Genomic DNA, 15,453 nt, shown 5'->3' with positions numbered 1-15,453 from the left:
CCTCTTGTAAGGCCTCATATTGAATATGCAATTCTTACTTGGGGAGGGGTTAAAAACTCTAAACTGAAAAAAATCAGATTTTGTAAAAAAAAAAAAATGCAATCAGAACGGTTAATAATAGTACTTTCAAGGCACATCCAAATCCATTATTTTCAAAACTGAAAGTTCTTAATCTTGATAATACATACAAACTTCTGACATTTATGCATGGATGCTTTAATGATAACCTCCCTCTTCCTTCCAAAATATGTTTAGTCTCTGCTGAACCGAATAGAACAAAATCATATAAATTAGAACGGGTTTTAAACAAAAATTTAGAAAGATTTCCGTCCGCAATGTGTCGACATATAAAATCATTCATTTGGGTTGTTTCTTTTTTAAAATCGATTCTTTTTAAATTATTAAAAAATGCATCATAAGTTCTACAGTAAACTAATTAGATGTTTAGGAACATATTTCTCAATTGAAATTTTCTCAATAAATCAATGTTAGAATCAAATATTTCTTTTTCATCATTGCATTGAATTTCTTATTATTTATGAATTTGTAGCAGATTTCTTCAAATTCTTCAAATGTCGTCTTTTCAATAAAAATTCCAGGAATTCTACAGAAAATGTTTGTGAACAATGAGACATTGCAGAAAACAAATTTTATTTTTTCAACCTGTTCCTAAACATCTAATTATTTTACTGTTAAACTTTTACTTCATTTTTCGTCGTCTTCATTTAATAATTTCCAAAAAATCGATTCTCCAAACGTAACCACCCAATTGGATTCGACTATGGGCTAAAACTCAGTAAGTATACATCATTAAAACGTTTTATGTGTCTCAAATGAATCCTAAAAAAATTCTCCAAAATAATACATTCTCAGTTCAACTACCATACACTCCCTTTAACTAAAACCCTAATGGTAAGAAATTTGTTTAAATAAATAATTCTATTATTAATAATTCAAGTAATCTAAAAAATGCAGTAAAATTGTACTAAAGGTTTCTATATATGCATCATCTTTTTATACAATATAAGATATCCGATTTTATAAAGATGTTAAGTGGTTTAGAAAAAATGTCCCGAAGTAATTTAAAGAAGTCTAAAAGCCATGTCGTCTTTCTAATATTCTCGGCTTAAACATAACTTAAAAAAGTTTTCGTGTTTATTGAGATTTGAGACACACTAGTTTACTGTACATATAAATTTTGCCTTTTAAAAATTCTTTTGTTTGACCAATTTAAATGATACATTCAGTTTAAATTGAAGACCTTTTTGTCTTACTCTTAAAGTAATAAAGAAAAAGTAAGAGTAATAAAGAATGAAAAATTTCCTATGTATCGCAAATGTTTACAATTTTTAACACGCACAGACTGTCATTTATCATGTCGTTCATTTCTTGCATTTCGTTCAAGTAACGAATCCGAATAATCGTGAAAGGAAAGTTTAAGACGATTTTTGTTCGCGGGGAAATTTTAAAAAATGGGTTTGACATTTGCTCAGCTGATCCGGCTTTTTCAATTTTTAGCTTCTAGGTCAAGGTTTATGATTTTTGACCAGAGATGGCGTTAAGAGCGGTTAAAAATATTCCTGGCAGGGAGCTGCTGCCCTCTATAAACCTGGAGTGAATCTAGAAGCGGGCGCATGCGCCTTCAAGTTTTTCTCTCCGGGTTCGTAACTCCTCCTCTGCTCATTTCACCCGTCAGTCGGCGCTTAGATACCGGGTTGGTAACAACTCAAATACGCAGACAATTTTCCTATGTTTATGAAAATCATTAGAGATTGTTTAAAGTGAGAAAGATGACTGCAATATTCGCAAGAAATCAGTTATAATAAGTAAATATACTTTAAACTGGACTATTCCATAGTTAGAAGATGGAGGAAGGTTGGAACAGTGTGAAGTGGGTTTGGAGTATTCTACTTCTTATGGTTGTATTGGGTGGGGCGGAAGGCGGAGAAATTACTTGCCATGCTATTAGATATACTTTTCTTAATAAAAATCTAGATGTCACGGATGTACCCAGATCCCCACAGCAAGGTATCTATCTCATTTTCTCCTGTATTAAACTATATTTCTATCCAATGTCAATTCTTGCTCAAGTTGATAGGTTTCAATATTATTATTTACATCTTTTAAGCATGTTATTGTGTTTTATATCATTTCTTAGAATGGTCAGTCTTTACATCTTTTAAAGTAATTGATATCACATCTTATATTTGTATCTATTGTGCCTTTATTGTGTACGAAATGAACTTTAATAATAATGTACATTCTTAAACATTTTATAGTATTTGATATTAAATATTCTTTTGCATATTTTTAACATTCTAAAGTATTCAAAATCATATTTTAGCAAAGTATAGTTACAGAAAATTAAGTTATATAATATATATCAATATTTATGTTTATCTCTATCTATGTATATGATTGCTATAAACTGAGTTGTTAAAATCCTTCTATTTGAAATTTGAAATGTTTCATTTTCTCTTTTTATTTTATTAAAGAACTTTTCTCCAAGCTTGTACCCTCTCCGTTCAAACTTTGATATATTTTGTTGAGTCAATATATTAATATTTCTAATGTATAAAAGAAAAGAATTCGCTATTTTAGCATAGAACGTTAGAACAAATTCGTTTACTATAATTCTATTTGCGGTAAAATAAAGAAAAACAAGGAAGCGCTTATCTTAAAAAACGGTTTTTTACTTAAAATACTTTTTTTCTTGATTTATATTTTGAGACGAATAGTTATAGAAATATTTATCAATAGAATAATAACTCTTCAATGACAAGTGGATAACATGAAGTTTTGTATAATTAGTNTGAGGAGCAGGGGTCAGGGGGGAATTTCATTAACTGTCCAGAACTTAATTACAAAATTGACACTTTCCTTAGTACACATAAACAAAATTGAATATATTGATACAACTTTAATATTTGAAACTAACAATGAACATTCCAAATGAATAGGAATTATTCAAGAAAATAGAAATATGCAATTTACATAACAAAGAATTTATGGCTTATCTTAAACTCAACTTAAAAGTTTTATACCAGACTGAAAACATTTCCGTGGTTCTTCTGAGTTCTCTAATCAAAATTTGAGGCAAATCGGTCCTGGAGTTCATCAGTTATGATCGAACCTACAAACAAACAGACAAACATAGATAACTATTTTATATATATATATATATATATATATATATATACAGATTAAAAAATATATATATAATTACATATTCATATTACTAGTTATATGATTTATCTTATTCACTTATATATATATATATATATACAGATTAAAAAATATATATATAATTACATATTCATATTACTAGTTATATGATTTATCTTATTCACTTACAATACATGAATATATTTATTGATGAAAGTTGACCAATCAATCAATCTTTGATGGATATTCAGCTAATATATACAATATATGGTAGTACATAATACACATATACATTACATTTGAGAAAATATTTATTTTAAACATATACAGCGTGATAACAAAGAAACCCAAAAAAAGAGAACCCGTGATTAAGTAAATTTTTAATTTTTCGAAAAAGTAGTTGTAAACAATTTTATCGTCTATTGAGGTAAAAATTCGCGAATTTTTCCCCAAAACTTCGCAGAACGGGTGGTTTATTTACATAACTGTCCCAAGGGACGTTAAGTAACCTAACCTCCCTCTGTTGGGGGAATCATAGGTCGGTAATGTTGGTCAAAAGGCGGTAAAAAAAATTTTCAGATGCACAATCATTCTACTTTTTTTTGGTTTCCACTGTATCAAAAATAAGAAATGCCAATGTTTTATCTTTTAAGTTTTTGCATTAGTCAGACAATAAAAGCATGGCAAGAATCTGCATCTACTGTCATCTTAGAAAATTGAACTTTTTATTGTTTCAAATATCAAAGGATTTTTTCTAGAGCAGATAATTAGCCTGTTATTCATCTAGATTAGACTAGTCAGGGGACACTGTTATTCATCTAGATTATACTAGTCAGGGGACACTGTTATTCATCTAGATTATACTAGTCAGGGGACACTGTTATTCATCTAGATTATACCAGTCAGGGGACACTGTTTGTTCATGATATAAATTTTTACTGTTAAAAAATATATCTTTTGTCATCGGTTTTATCTAACAATAATATCAATAAAAAAGGGACAAGAATCAACCTGAAGGTTTCACTTAAGCCTTGAATGTTTATTTACGCCACTAAAAAAAGCTTTAATTCATTTTGTTTCATAATAATTCGGTTAGTTTGTTCTAATAGATGTCAAATTTAATAAAATTTTTAGAATATAATATTTAATAGATGTTTTCATGTTTTAATACTTTCAAGCTATAAAACATCGGAGTTATTAACCATTGAAATATGATATTTTTCGGCTTGTATACAACTATACAATTACATAGACATATATATATCTTTCTTAAACCATTAATTTTCTATTTCCACTTTTTTTTAATTATGGGATTTTACCTTCAAACCGTGTGTTTGTAAATTTTTGTAATTCTCTATTTTTTACATTTTTCTTTTTTTAGGAATACATTTGCAAATATGTCCCCGAGGTGTCACCTGCTGCACCCCTGAGATGGAGAGCAAGCTTTGGACCCTTACTAGAGAATCATTCACTTCATCCCTCTCATCCACAACCAAACCTTTACAAGCTCTTTTCCAAACCAAATCTAGATTATTTTCAGGTAATATTTACTTTTTTATTCTTTTCCAAACCAAATCTAGGTTATTTTCAGGTAATATTTACTTTTTTATTCTTTTCCAAACCAAATCTAGATTATTTTCAGGTAGTATTTACTTTTTTATTCTTTTTCCACTAAATTTTTTTCAAAAATTTGGAAAACATAAATTTGTAAATATATCCAAAGTCTATTTATGTTTGTTCCATGAGAGGATAGTTTTTACTACCCTCCCCCCCCCCTCCATATCTTAGGATTCTTAAGAATTCAGCTTTTATAACCCACCATACGAACCTATGATGGGGCCAGAGGGGGGGCATAGGGGACAAATATAGGAGAGTTGGGTTGGCTTGTTATTGATAAAAAATGAGAATTTATTTTGAAAGACTTATTAATGATATCTTGTTAGTGTACAATGTACATATATGAATCCCTGTGTTATTCATGTACCTAGAGTAAAGCTAAAGAATATGTACGATAGTTCACACAGTTGTTCAGATTTTTATCTTTATTACTCATTACTCTGACCTTGCCTTACAAAACTTGACTTTTAAACCATCTGCGGAATCCACACAAATTCCTCAATCTTACCTCATGCCATGTTTTAACCTCAGACTTTTTTTAGATTTTTTCTCCGAGCTTCTGGCAAACTCAAAAAGAGATTTTCATATAATGTTCAAGAAAACCTACGGTATCCTATATGAGCGGAACTCTGACGTTTTCACGGATTTCTTCAAGAATCTGGAGGATTACTACGAGACAGGAGGAGTAGACTTAGAGGAATCCTTGAGAAAATTCTTCTCACAACTCTATCAAAGAATGTTTACAGTCCTCAACTCCCAGTACACCTTCGATCAAAGGTGAGTTTTTACAAAGGGAGTAAATGCGGTTTAGGCTTTCCAAACCCCTTCAATCAACCCTTTATAGTTTAAACATTATCTTCGTTGTTTTTCTACAACACGTCAATATTTCTAGTTTAATTTTAATATTTACTCGAGATAAGAATATTGCTGATAAACAGGCAAACTCAATAAAAACGTCTTTCATTATAAATCAGGATTAGGTTAAACAAACTAGAGTACATGGGACCCTTCACAGGAGGATTAAATATATTTATATCTTGGATAAAATATGAACAATATAATGAATGTATAGATGAGACACCTGAGCAATCCTGAATAGAACCTTCATTTCATCTCCTTCTATAATATTCTTTCAAGTTTGCATTTATGCAAAACAAATGATTTTGAGTCAAGTTTTGAAACTTAGAATTAGTTCTTCTCCGGTTGCACAACATTATAGGGTTAGAGAAGATCATTAATTATATTTATCTGTTTAGTTATCTTCAATGTGTGAGTAAGAATATGAAGAAACTTCAACCCTTTGGAGACGTTCCGAAGAAATTAAGTCTTCAGCTCCGGAGAAGTTTTGTTGCAACCCGAACCTTCTCCCAGGCTCTCATAGAAGGGAAGAAGATCCTAACCAAGGTTCTAAAGATAGCTCCTAAGGACAAGTGTGTAGAAGCTATGACAAGGATGATGAGCTGTCCGTCCTGCCAGGGACTACCAGCTATCCGTCCTTGCTCCGGGTACTGTCATAACGTCATGAATGGATGTCTTGCTCATCATACGGAGTTAGCTGATAGTTGGGATAGATTTATAGGTGAGCATAATCTTTAGTTTGGCTCCTAGTAACTTATAGTGTTTCTAAATATGGTTCAGATTTATCTGATTATACGATTTGTTTTGCATTCTTATCTACTCATTTGCTACTCCTAGTAGCCTCTAATCTACCTGATCTACCTGTCTACTTGTTCTTCTAGCAGTCTATAATCTATCTGTCTACTTGATCTTCTAGTAGTCTCTAATCTACCTGTTTACTTGTTCTTCTAGCAGCCTAAAATCTATCTCTCTACTTGTTCTTCTAGTAGTCTCTTATCTATCTGTCTACTTGTTCTTCTAGTAATCTCTAATCTATCTGTCTACTTGTTCTTCTAGTAGTCTCTAATCTACCTGTCTACTTGTTCTTCTAGTAGTCTATAATCTATATGTCTACTTGTTCTTCTAGTAGTCTCTAATCTAACTGTCTACTTGTTCTTCTAGTAGTCTCTAATCTACCTAATCTTTCTACTTGTTGCCGATTTAACTCAAGTTTTGTTAATCAGTCACTAATCTCCAAACAATCAATAGTCTGATATAAGACCTAGTCCCCCCCCCCCTCTCTCCTGCAACAGTTGTCCAATTTTGGCTGAAAAGCAGTCCCGCTGATATTTTTTTTCCTGTTAAGTAACAAGGTATAAAGTAACAATGTATCCCTGAATACAATATATTTGGTATCTGATCCTATACCTGGATAATCTAGTTAAATTATGGCCTATGCATACAGAGGGCAATATATCTGATAAGAATGTCCCTTTAGTCTTAATTTTATTGTTTTATATTTCAGATAGCCTGATTTCCGTCGGAGAGAGGCTTATTGGTCCTTTCAACATTGAGGCGGTGGTGGAACCAATTGACATTAAAATATCAGACGCGATCATGAATTTTCAAGAGAGCGGGTATGAGGTCACGCAAAAGGTATAATTTTCTCCAGTCATTTTGTCTCGGAATCAGACCAATTTAACCTATTTGACTGATTTTCGGAATATTTGCCTTGAAAGTCTGAAATTATCCCCGCAAAATTGAAAGGTTCGGGATCTTTACTCTTCAAATGCGAAATATCTGCTGAAAGCTTGAAGACTTGACACACAATCCATCCTCTTATAGTTTTACCCTAATGTGATTCTTTCAACGATTAGAATCTTTATTTGGAAATCGTTTTAGAATGTTAAGTATATTTGGATATAATTATCCTGCAGTTCAGATCCAATCTGAACACAATGAAGGTTTGAATCAGACAAATATTCCAGGTGTTTGAGGACTGTGGACAACCACGGTTAGGGAGAAGACAGGCTGGAGGGTTTGGATTCAACCATCCTGCTCAGGTGGATCGGAGTAAACCCAATACCGCTGCTGGAACCAATCTAGACAGTCTGGTCAACGATATATTGACAAGTATGAAGGGAACGAAGGGATTCTGGACCAAGCTCCCGTATATCCTGTGTGAGAATCCTGAGGTTGGATCTGGGAAGGATCGGGTTCAAACCAACTGTTGGAACGGGAGAGAGCGCGGGACCTACCAGGAGAAGGTGGTCAATGACGGTCTCTCCTCCCAGGCCGAGAACCCTGAGGTCTCGATCGACACAAGCCTAGCAGATGTCGAGATTAACGAACAAATATTCGCCTTAAAGCTTGTGATAAACAAACTAGAAAATGCTTACAATGGTCATGCTGTAGAGTGGCCTCACTACGAACCAAGTAAGTATTATAATTAAATAATTTTTCAAAAATGTACGTTAAAAACACAATTTAAATGATAAAATTAAATTTAATTAAATGCTAATTTCTTCTGTTTTGTTGCAGAATATCCGAATGACTCTGGATACTACGGGTCTGGAGATTGTTATGATGATGAGGATTGTGTGATAGAGGGATCCGGCTCCGGGGATAGAGATGATACGGATGACTGGGACGAGGACGGGAGCGGAGAAGGAGGAGAGGATGATCCGAAGGGAGAACCTACTCCACACTGGCCTCCCTGGGTTACAGATAAGACTCCTAAGTTGGAGAAGGAGAATGAGATTGGTGATCAAGGAATTGAGCTAGAGACTGATCAGGAGAAACCTAGAAGGATTAGTAATAGTGCTAGCTCACTATTATACTCAATAGTTATACAATATGCTCTTCCTGTTCTTATCTGTTATCTGGGGGGACTTATCTAAGTCTTCTTAGGGTGGGTTGGAGATCTGAACTCTTGTAGGAGAACTAAATCCAACCCTGCCTCCCAACCTTCCTACTGGAGCTGTGATTCTTCTTTGTCATATATAAAGTAATATTAGTGAAATGTGATCAATTATGTATTTTGTGTAGACTAGTTGAAACTAGTTTTCTACCCTTAAGTTTAGACTAGAACTCTATCTTAGTTCAGACTAGTAAATTCCCCTAGTACAGACTAGTGTAGAGACTAGTTTTTAACTTTTATAATTCTAGTCTTAAAAGCCTGAACGTCAGGTTAAATCCTATCATGCAGATTCCTATATTCCGAGCTATTCATTCAGATTTTACAAAAAAGGGGTAGGGAGATATATTTTGGAAAGGAGAGGTAAGGGGAAGGCGCTTTAAAAGGAATGGGGTTTAGACCCTTTTAACTCTTATTTGTCTTTTGATATTGAGAACAAATTTTAGTAGTAAACCTGTGCCAAAGGTCTGGGGCTGTACCGTGATATCTGGATTCAACAATACGTGTATCTGGGTTCCTGGATACAACACTGTATATCTCGGTTCCTGGATACAACACTGTATATCTAGGTTCCTGGATATAACACCGTATATCTCGGTTCCTGGATATCTAGGATCCTGGATACAAAACTGTATATCTCGGTTCCTGGATACAACACGGTATATCTGGGTTCCTGGATACAACACTGTTTATCTAGGATCCTGGATACAACACGGTGTATCTAGGTTCCTGGATGCAACACTGTATATCTAGGATCCTGGATACAACACTGTATATCTCGTTTCCTGGATACAACACTGTATATCTAGGTTCATGGATACAACACTGTATATCTAGGTTCCTGGATACAAAACTGTATATCTAGGTTCATGGATACTTTAATACAATACAATCCATGACAGCTTGTATTTCTCCGACTGCTCTCTAGCTGTCATATTATTATATTCAACAATACAGGAAATTTTCATAGTCAATATTAAAAATATTTTGAATCCCAAATTTAGATTTCACTCCCCCAACCACCCACCCCCCTTGCATCCGTCCCTGTCAAGTTGATCTTTGGCTGTGTTATTGTTGAATCCTCCCTATTCTAAGTTACCTCTCGCCGAAACCAAAATGCTTTCGAATTTCCTTCCTTCTCCATTTTGTTTATAAACAGGGTTTAATACTGTATATTGTATAGATAATACAATACTAAAGAGATGGTGCTAGGCTATAGTGCTGCCAAGTTACTTGTTATTGATTAGTTGTATTGATATGGTACATAAAACAATAAATGTGAAAAATTAAAGATAAATATACTATTCTATGTATTTCGTTTAAGATTTAATACTACGTCAGATGAAATAAGCAAAAAAAATGAAATTAGGAAGGATGAAGATAGAAAAGATTAAATAAGAAGGAGGGAGAAAGAAAAGATTTAAAATAGGAAGGAGGGAGAAAGAAAAGGATGGAAAAAGAAAGAAAGGAAGGAAGGAGAATGAACGAAGGGAGACAGAAAGGAAGTAAAACGAACGGAGAGATAAGATAGGAATGAGAACGCACGGAGACAGACATAAAGGACGGAGAGAGAAAGAAAGGACGGAATTGAATAAATAGAATCTTAGAAGGTTAAAGAGGTCAGCATTGTTCGATCTCAAGGAAAAGTGGGCGGGTAAAGATTTTGTAGGGGGGGGGGGTGAAGATGGAAGGGGGTAGGGGTATCCCCCCCCCTCCCTCAGGTAAAACAAAATTGTGGATTAACATTTATAGGAGGGGGTGGGGGGACTCAAAGCTAGAATCTACAGGGGATGGGGATTTAAAAAGATCCAGTGCGTGATAACTGCAATCTTTTGAGTTTGTTTAATGATTTCAAATCTGGAGCACTTAACAGCAATTTTCCATTCAACCTTTTTTTTAAAGGAATTTAGTCTTTGCTATAAGCTCAAATTTTGTAATTCTTATATCTTTTCAACCTGATGGTGTAAACCTTTTATATTTCAAACTAAGATTATTTGATCTAACAGAATTTATGGTCTGAAATATCTCAGGTCTGCGAAAGATATAGGGATTAGAAAACAGAGCTTTGTAATGTTCCATCAAATATTAATTTTACATGATATTATTCCCCCAACTCCTGTTAAAGGTGCGGGNTCTGAACCTCTAATACCTAATATATGTATTCCCATTACTTTATAATAAGCTTGCCAAGGTAAACCTCTAAACAGTATGAACCTCTTATACCTAATATATGTATTCCCATTACTTTAAATGGATTATTGATTTTCACACAAAATTATTGATACTTTAACAAATAGAAAAGTTTTAAGGTTAATCGTTAATACCACTTTTTTAAGAACTGTTTATAAATGAAGTTTCAAGGAACCCTCCATTTGTATATATAATATATAGTACAATTCACAATATCCATTTAAACCGTTGTCTGATCATCAGTATAATATCCTTACTTTTCTAACTGAACATTTAAATCGTTGTCTGATTATCGGTATAATATCCTTACTTTTCATCCTGAACATTTAAACCGTTGTCTGATCATCAGTATAATATCCTTACTTTTCATGTTGAACATTTAAACCGTTGTCTGATCATCAGTATAATATCCTTACTTTTCATGCATCAGTATAATATCCTTACTTTTCATGCTGAACATTTAAACCGTTGTCTGATTATCAGTATAATATCCTTACTTTTCTAGCTGAACTTTTAACTGAACAGTTTTCCCGGAAATCAATTTTCATGTAGAAAATAAGAAAATCTTCATCACTCTTTATCAGAAAAGGTTTAAAAAGGTACTGTTGTGAATCAGACATACCCTTTAAGGTAAATATATTGACTCTATTGTAAGGATTCGTGCTCTGGGACAGAACAGCTGTAAATTCCCTTAAATCTCATTTTAATTCAATTTTATGTAAATTTATTGGAATATTCAGCAAAATTAGTTGAGAGTTTAATATCTTGTATTATTATCAAATTATAAGGATTATGAACCGTCCTCAGAGACTTAATTACATCAGCACATTTAAAGAGACTGCTAACGTAATTTTGACTTAATATTTAATTCAAAGAATTTGATATTTCAAACTATGAATGAAATGATCTAAGTTTGAAATGCTAAATGTTTACCCCATCAGGTTGCAAAGATATATGGATTAACAAATTTGATTTGTGGCAAGAACTCAGTTTCTTTTCAACTAATGGAAACTTAAGTAACCCTATCAAAAGTGAATGAAACAGTTCACAACAGTAACCTTTAAATCACTGTCGTGGTTGGGACTAATCTAGGTCGTTTTCCTGCTCGCCTGTGTTGCAGACATGAAGTCACTTTGAAGTGACTTCATGTCTGCAAATGTGGAAAACTATAATATCTTTATAATTGTTTATTGGGGAAAAATTGGAATAGATGTACTGGTATATCATATCTGAACTACATCACCGTGTTAAATTCTTGTTTTTTATGTACTTTTTTGGATACGTATATACGTATTACACCTTGTATATTGAATTATCAATGCTATCAATGTTTTTTGTTATTGAGAGTTCATATTTTTTCTAAACGGTCTGAACATAATTTTCTCTTAGTTAGTTTTGCGTGTGTCTATAAACTTAAAATATAGTACTTGTAATATTGAAAGCATCAACAATACATGAAAGACCAATTAAAACTATTTTTATATTGAAAACTAATAATGAAGTAAAACTGTTTATTCACGTTAAATCGTTAAACTCTTTGATATTTGATCAAAGCAAAGAATTCAAGTGTTCAGTTCCAAAATATAAACCTTTGTCCAGTTGAATATGTATCAATCAAAATATATAAGAAATATATAATAATATATATAATAATTTATTATATATTGATTTATCTTATGTAAATTTATAAAGCCTATAGATCGTAATATATATTAGGTATGAGATATTATTAGAACCAGGAGTAGAAAAAAATATGGAGTCTACCGAACATTATTTAATCCCGAAGAAATAATACCTAAATATAGAGGTATTTATCCGTAATTAAACCTGGCGTAAAGTACCTACATCTGTAGTACCAATACATATCTGAGATCTTAGGAATAACCCCGTAAACCTGGAGTATCTAACCTTATCTGAACCTGGTGTAAAGTACCTACATCTGTAGTACCAATACATATCTGAGATCTTAGGAATAACCCCGTAAACCTGGAGTATCTAACCTTATCCGAACCTGGCGTAAATTATCTACATCTGTAGTACCAATACATAACTGAGATCTTAGGAATAAAGCCGTAAACCTGGAGTATCTAACCTTATCTGAACCTGGCGTAAAGTACCTACATCTTGAATACCAATACATATCTGAGATCGGAGGAATAACCCCGTAAACCTGGAGTATCTAACCTTATCTGAACCTGGCGTAAAGTACCTACATCTTGAATACCAATGCATATCTGAGACCGCAGGAATAAAGCCGTAAACCTGGAGTATCTAACCTTATCCGAACCTGGCGTAAATTATCTACATCTGGAGTACCAATACATATCTGAGACCGCAGGAATAAAGCCGTAAACCTGGAGTATCTAACCTTATCTGAACCTGGCGTAATTTATCTACATGTGGAGTACCAATACATATCTGAGATTGTAGGAATAACCCCGTAAACCGAGTATCTAAACCATAGATAAAGATAGATTGTGCATAAGACGACATTTTTCATCTTGAAAGATATAAATTTACAGAGATGTTTTAAAGATATTCCTATTATATAGATTACCTAGGTCGGTTGTGAACATTGGCTGTTCTTATGTCATTGAGTACTTGTGGTGTACATGAGTTCTGTAAAGAGAAATTTAAGTTAGTGTAGTCCTTCTCATGTCCTTCTTCAGTTCTCGTTAAGATGATAGTCAAATATTGTTGTTTAAATAGTTCCATTTCCGGAGTTATTTTACACTCTATTATGAAATCCATTAAAACACCAAATCACCCCGCTTATCATTGAAGTACACTTTGACCCCTAGAAGTATGAGTTCGCGGACTGTGCAATTCTTGGTGATTTTGCGTACATAAGCTATCTAAGTTTATTTATTTATCTATGATCTAACCTTATCTTAACCTGGCGTAAAGTATCTACATCTAGAGTATGAGATCGAAGGAATAAAATCGTAAGCCTGGAGTATCGAACCTTATCTGAACATCAGGAGTATTAAATCTTATCTGAGTCGAAGAAGACCAAAGGAATAAAACAGTACTTCTGGAGTACCAAACCTTAAGAAATGTAGGTTAGGAAAGTTGTCTATAGTTAGGAATGTAGGTTATGATAGCTAGTTTTTTAAGGTTAGGAATGTAGTTTAGGAAACTTAGTCTAATGTTATGAATGTAGGTTTAGAAAGTTGTCTATAGTTAGGAATGTATAGGTTAGGATAGTTGTTTAAGGTTAGGAATGTTGGTTAAGAAAGTTGTCTATTCTAATGTTATGAATGTAGGTTTAGAAAGTTGTCTATAGTTAGGAATGTATAGGTTAGGATAGTTGTTTAAGGTTAGGAATGTTGGTTAAGAAAGTTGTCTATAGTTAGGAATGTAGGTTAGGATAGTTGTCTAAGGTTAGGAATGTAGGTTAAGAAAGTTGTCTATGGTTAGGAATGTAGGTTAAGAAAGTTGTCTAATGTTAGGAATGTAGGTTAGGATAGTTGTTTAAGGTTAGGAATGTAGGTTAAGAAAGTTGTATAAGGTTAGGAAAGTTGTCTATGGTTAGGAATGTAGGTTAAGAAAGTTGTCTAATGTTAGAAATGTAGGTTAGGATAGCTGTTTAAGGTTAGTAATGTAGGTTAAGTAAGTTGTCTATAGTTATGAATGTAGGTTAGGATAGCTAGTTTTTTAAGGTTAGGAATGTAGGTTAGGAAAGTTCGTCTAAGGTTAGGAATGTAGGTTAAGAAAGTTGTCTATGGTTAGGAATGTAGGTTAAGAAAGCTGTCTAATGTTAGGATAGTTGTTTAAGGTTAGGAATGTAGGCTACGAAAGTTTGTCTAAGGTTAGGAATGTACCCCATGAAAGGTTAGGATGAGTAATGTGTGTATACTAGACTGGAATGTGTTGTAAATATATCGGTATCTATAACATAGGACCATTTTATTATTTAAACCTTTCACTGGGAAATGTTTGATTTATAGTTTTATTAGCATAATATATATTTAGATCTGATACCACGTGTTTAATCTATAATACTATAAAACAGACCAGTGCCTCCCCCCCCCCCTCCTTCCATCTTCAACCCGCCTTTAACCCTCTCTATCCCTATAATCTTGTCCCTGTAGACCGCCCCCCCCCCCCCTCCTATCGAACCTTCCACCTGTATTTTAACCCTTTTGATGATACCGCTGAAAGCATCAGTATCAGCTGATGATCTGATGAATTTGATGATTTTCATATTTTGCTACAGTGTGTTCCAATAAACATTAGAATTTAGTGACAAACTTAAAATCGTCATTGATTTAAAAAAAATAATGATCGGACGATCAAATAATTTTTCAACATGAGGTCCAGCTTTTTGAATATCTTAAAATCAAATTGACGGAGATATTAAATATCCGACATTTTGAGAATCGTAGACCTCATCTTGAAAATCCCAGGACAAAGAGATTTTGTTGCTAATTGTTTAAACTGGAAAAAAATACCTGTGTGCATTTAGTTGTTAACGATAGAATGAGGATATAAAATTTGTAAGTTAATTTCAAAGTTTTCTGGGACACCCTGTAGTGCTGACTGCTGTAGTAGCCTGTAGCTGTAGTACCTTGGAAAAGAAAAAATCCAGATTTTATTCAATTTTTTAATTTTATCTTTGTTTAGCTGGCATTTTTATATATTCTTCTTCTTCAACTTCTTCTTCTTCTTCTTCTTCTTCTTCTTCTTCTTCTTCTTCTTCTTATTCTTCTTTTTCTTCTTCTTCT

General features: G+C 33.1%; 1 protein-coding gene and 1 long non-coding RNA gene across 2 annotated transcripts; one reads left to right on the top strand and one right to left on the bottom strand.

Annotated features, from left to right (window-relative positions):
- The first annotated feature begins 1,684 nt into the window (after window positions 1–1,684).
- LOC111697934 (glypican-6) lies at window positions 1,685–9,852 on the top strand. The gene is made up of 7 exons (XM_023468107.1): window positions 1,685–2,028; window positions 4,547–4,705; window positions 5,325–5,559; window positions 6,039–6,361; window positions 7,145–7,275; window positions 7,608–8,055; window positions 8,161–9,852. The coding sequence occupies exons 1-7, from the start codon at window positions 1,866–1,868 to the stop codon at window positions 8,517–8,519; spliced, it is 1,818 nt and encodes a 605-aa protein (XP_023323875.1). The 5' UTR covers window positions 1,685–1,865; the 3' UTR covers window positions 8,520–9,852.
- On the bottom strand, window positions 2,823–5,373 carry LOC111697935 (uncharacterized). The gene is made up of 3 exons (XR_002764412.1): window positions 5,291–5,373; window positions 4,581–4,690; window positions 2,823–3,133 (listed from the first exon to the last, which is right to left on the bottom strand). It is a non-coding gene; the product is annotated as an uncharacterized LOC111697935 (long non-coding RNA).
- Window positions 9,853–15,453: the final 5,601 nt, after the last annotated feature.

This window comes from Eurytemora carolleeae, unplaced genomic scaffold (assembly GCF_000591075.1).
Source record: "Eurytemora carolleeae unplaced genomic scaffold, Eaff_2.0 scaffold51, whole genome shotgun sequence".
In the NCBI taxonomy this organism is placed as follows: domain Eukaryota; kingdom Metazoa; phylum Arthropoda; class Copepoda; order Calanoida; family Temoridae; genus Eurytemora; species Eurytemora carolleeae.
Note: the sequence above shows the minus strand (reverse complement) of the source record. Positions and strands in the feature narration are given on the sequence as shown.

Bases quoted from the DNA above. Each gene is read 5' to 3' on its own strand.
- LOC111697934 (XM_023468107.1), top strand. From the start codon at position 1,866: ATGGAGGAAGGTTGGAACAGTGTGAAGTGGGTTTGGAGTATTCTACTT. The intron at 4,706-5,324 runs GTAATATTTACT...GACTTTTTTTAG, and splicing joins CAAATCTAGATTATTTTCAG to ATTTTTTCTCCGAGCTTCTG. The intron at 8,056-8,160 runs GTAAGTATTATA...GTTTTGTTGCAG, and splicing joins GTGGCCTCACTACGAACCAA to AATATCCGAATGACTCTGGA.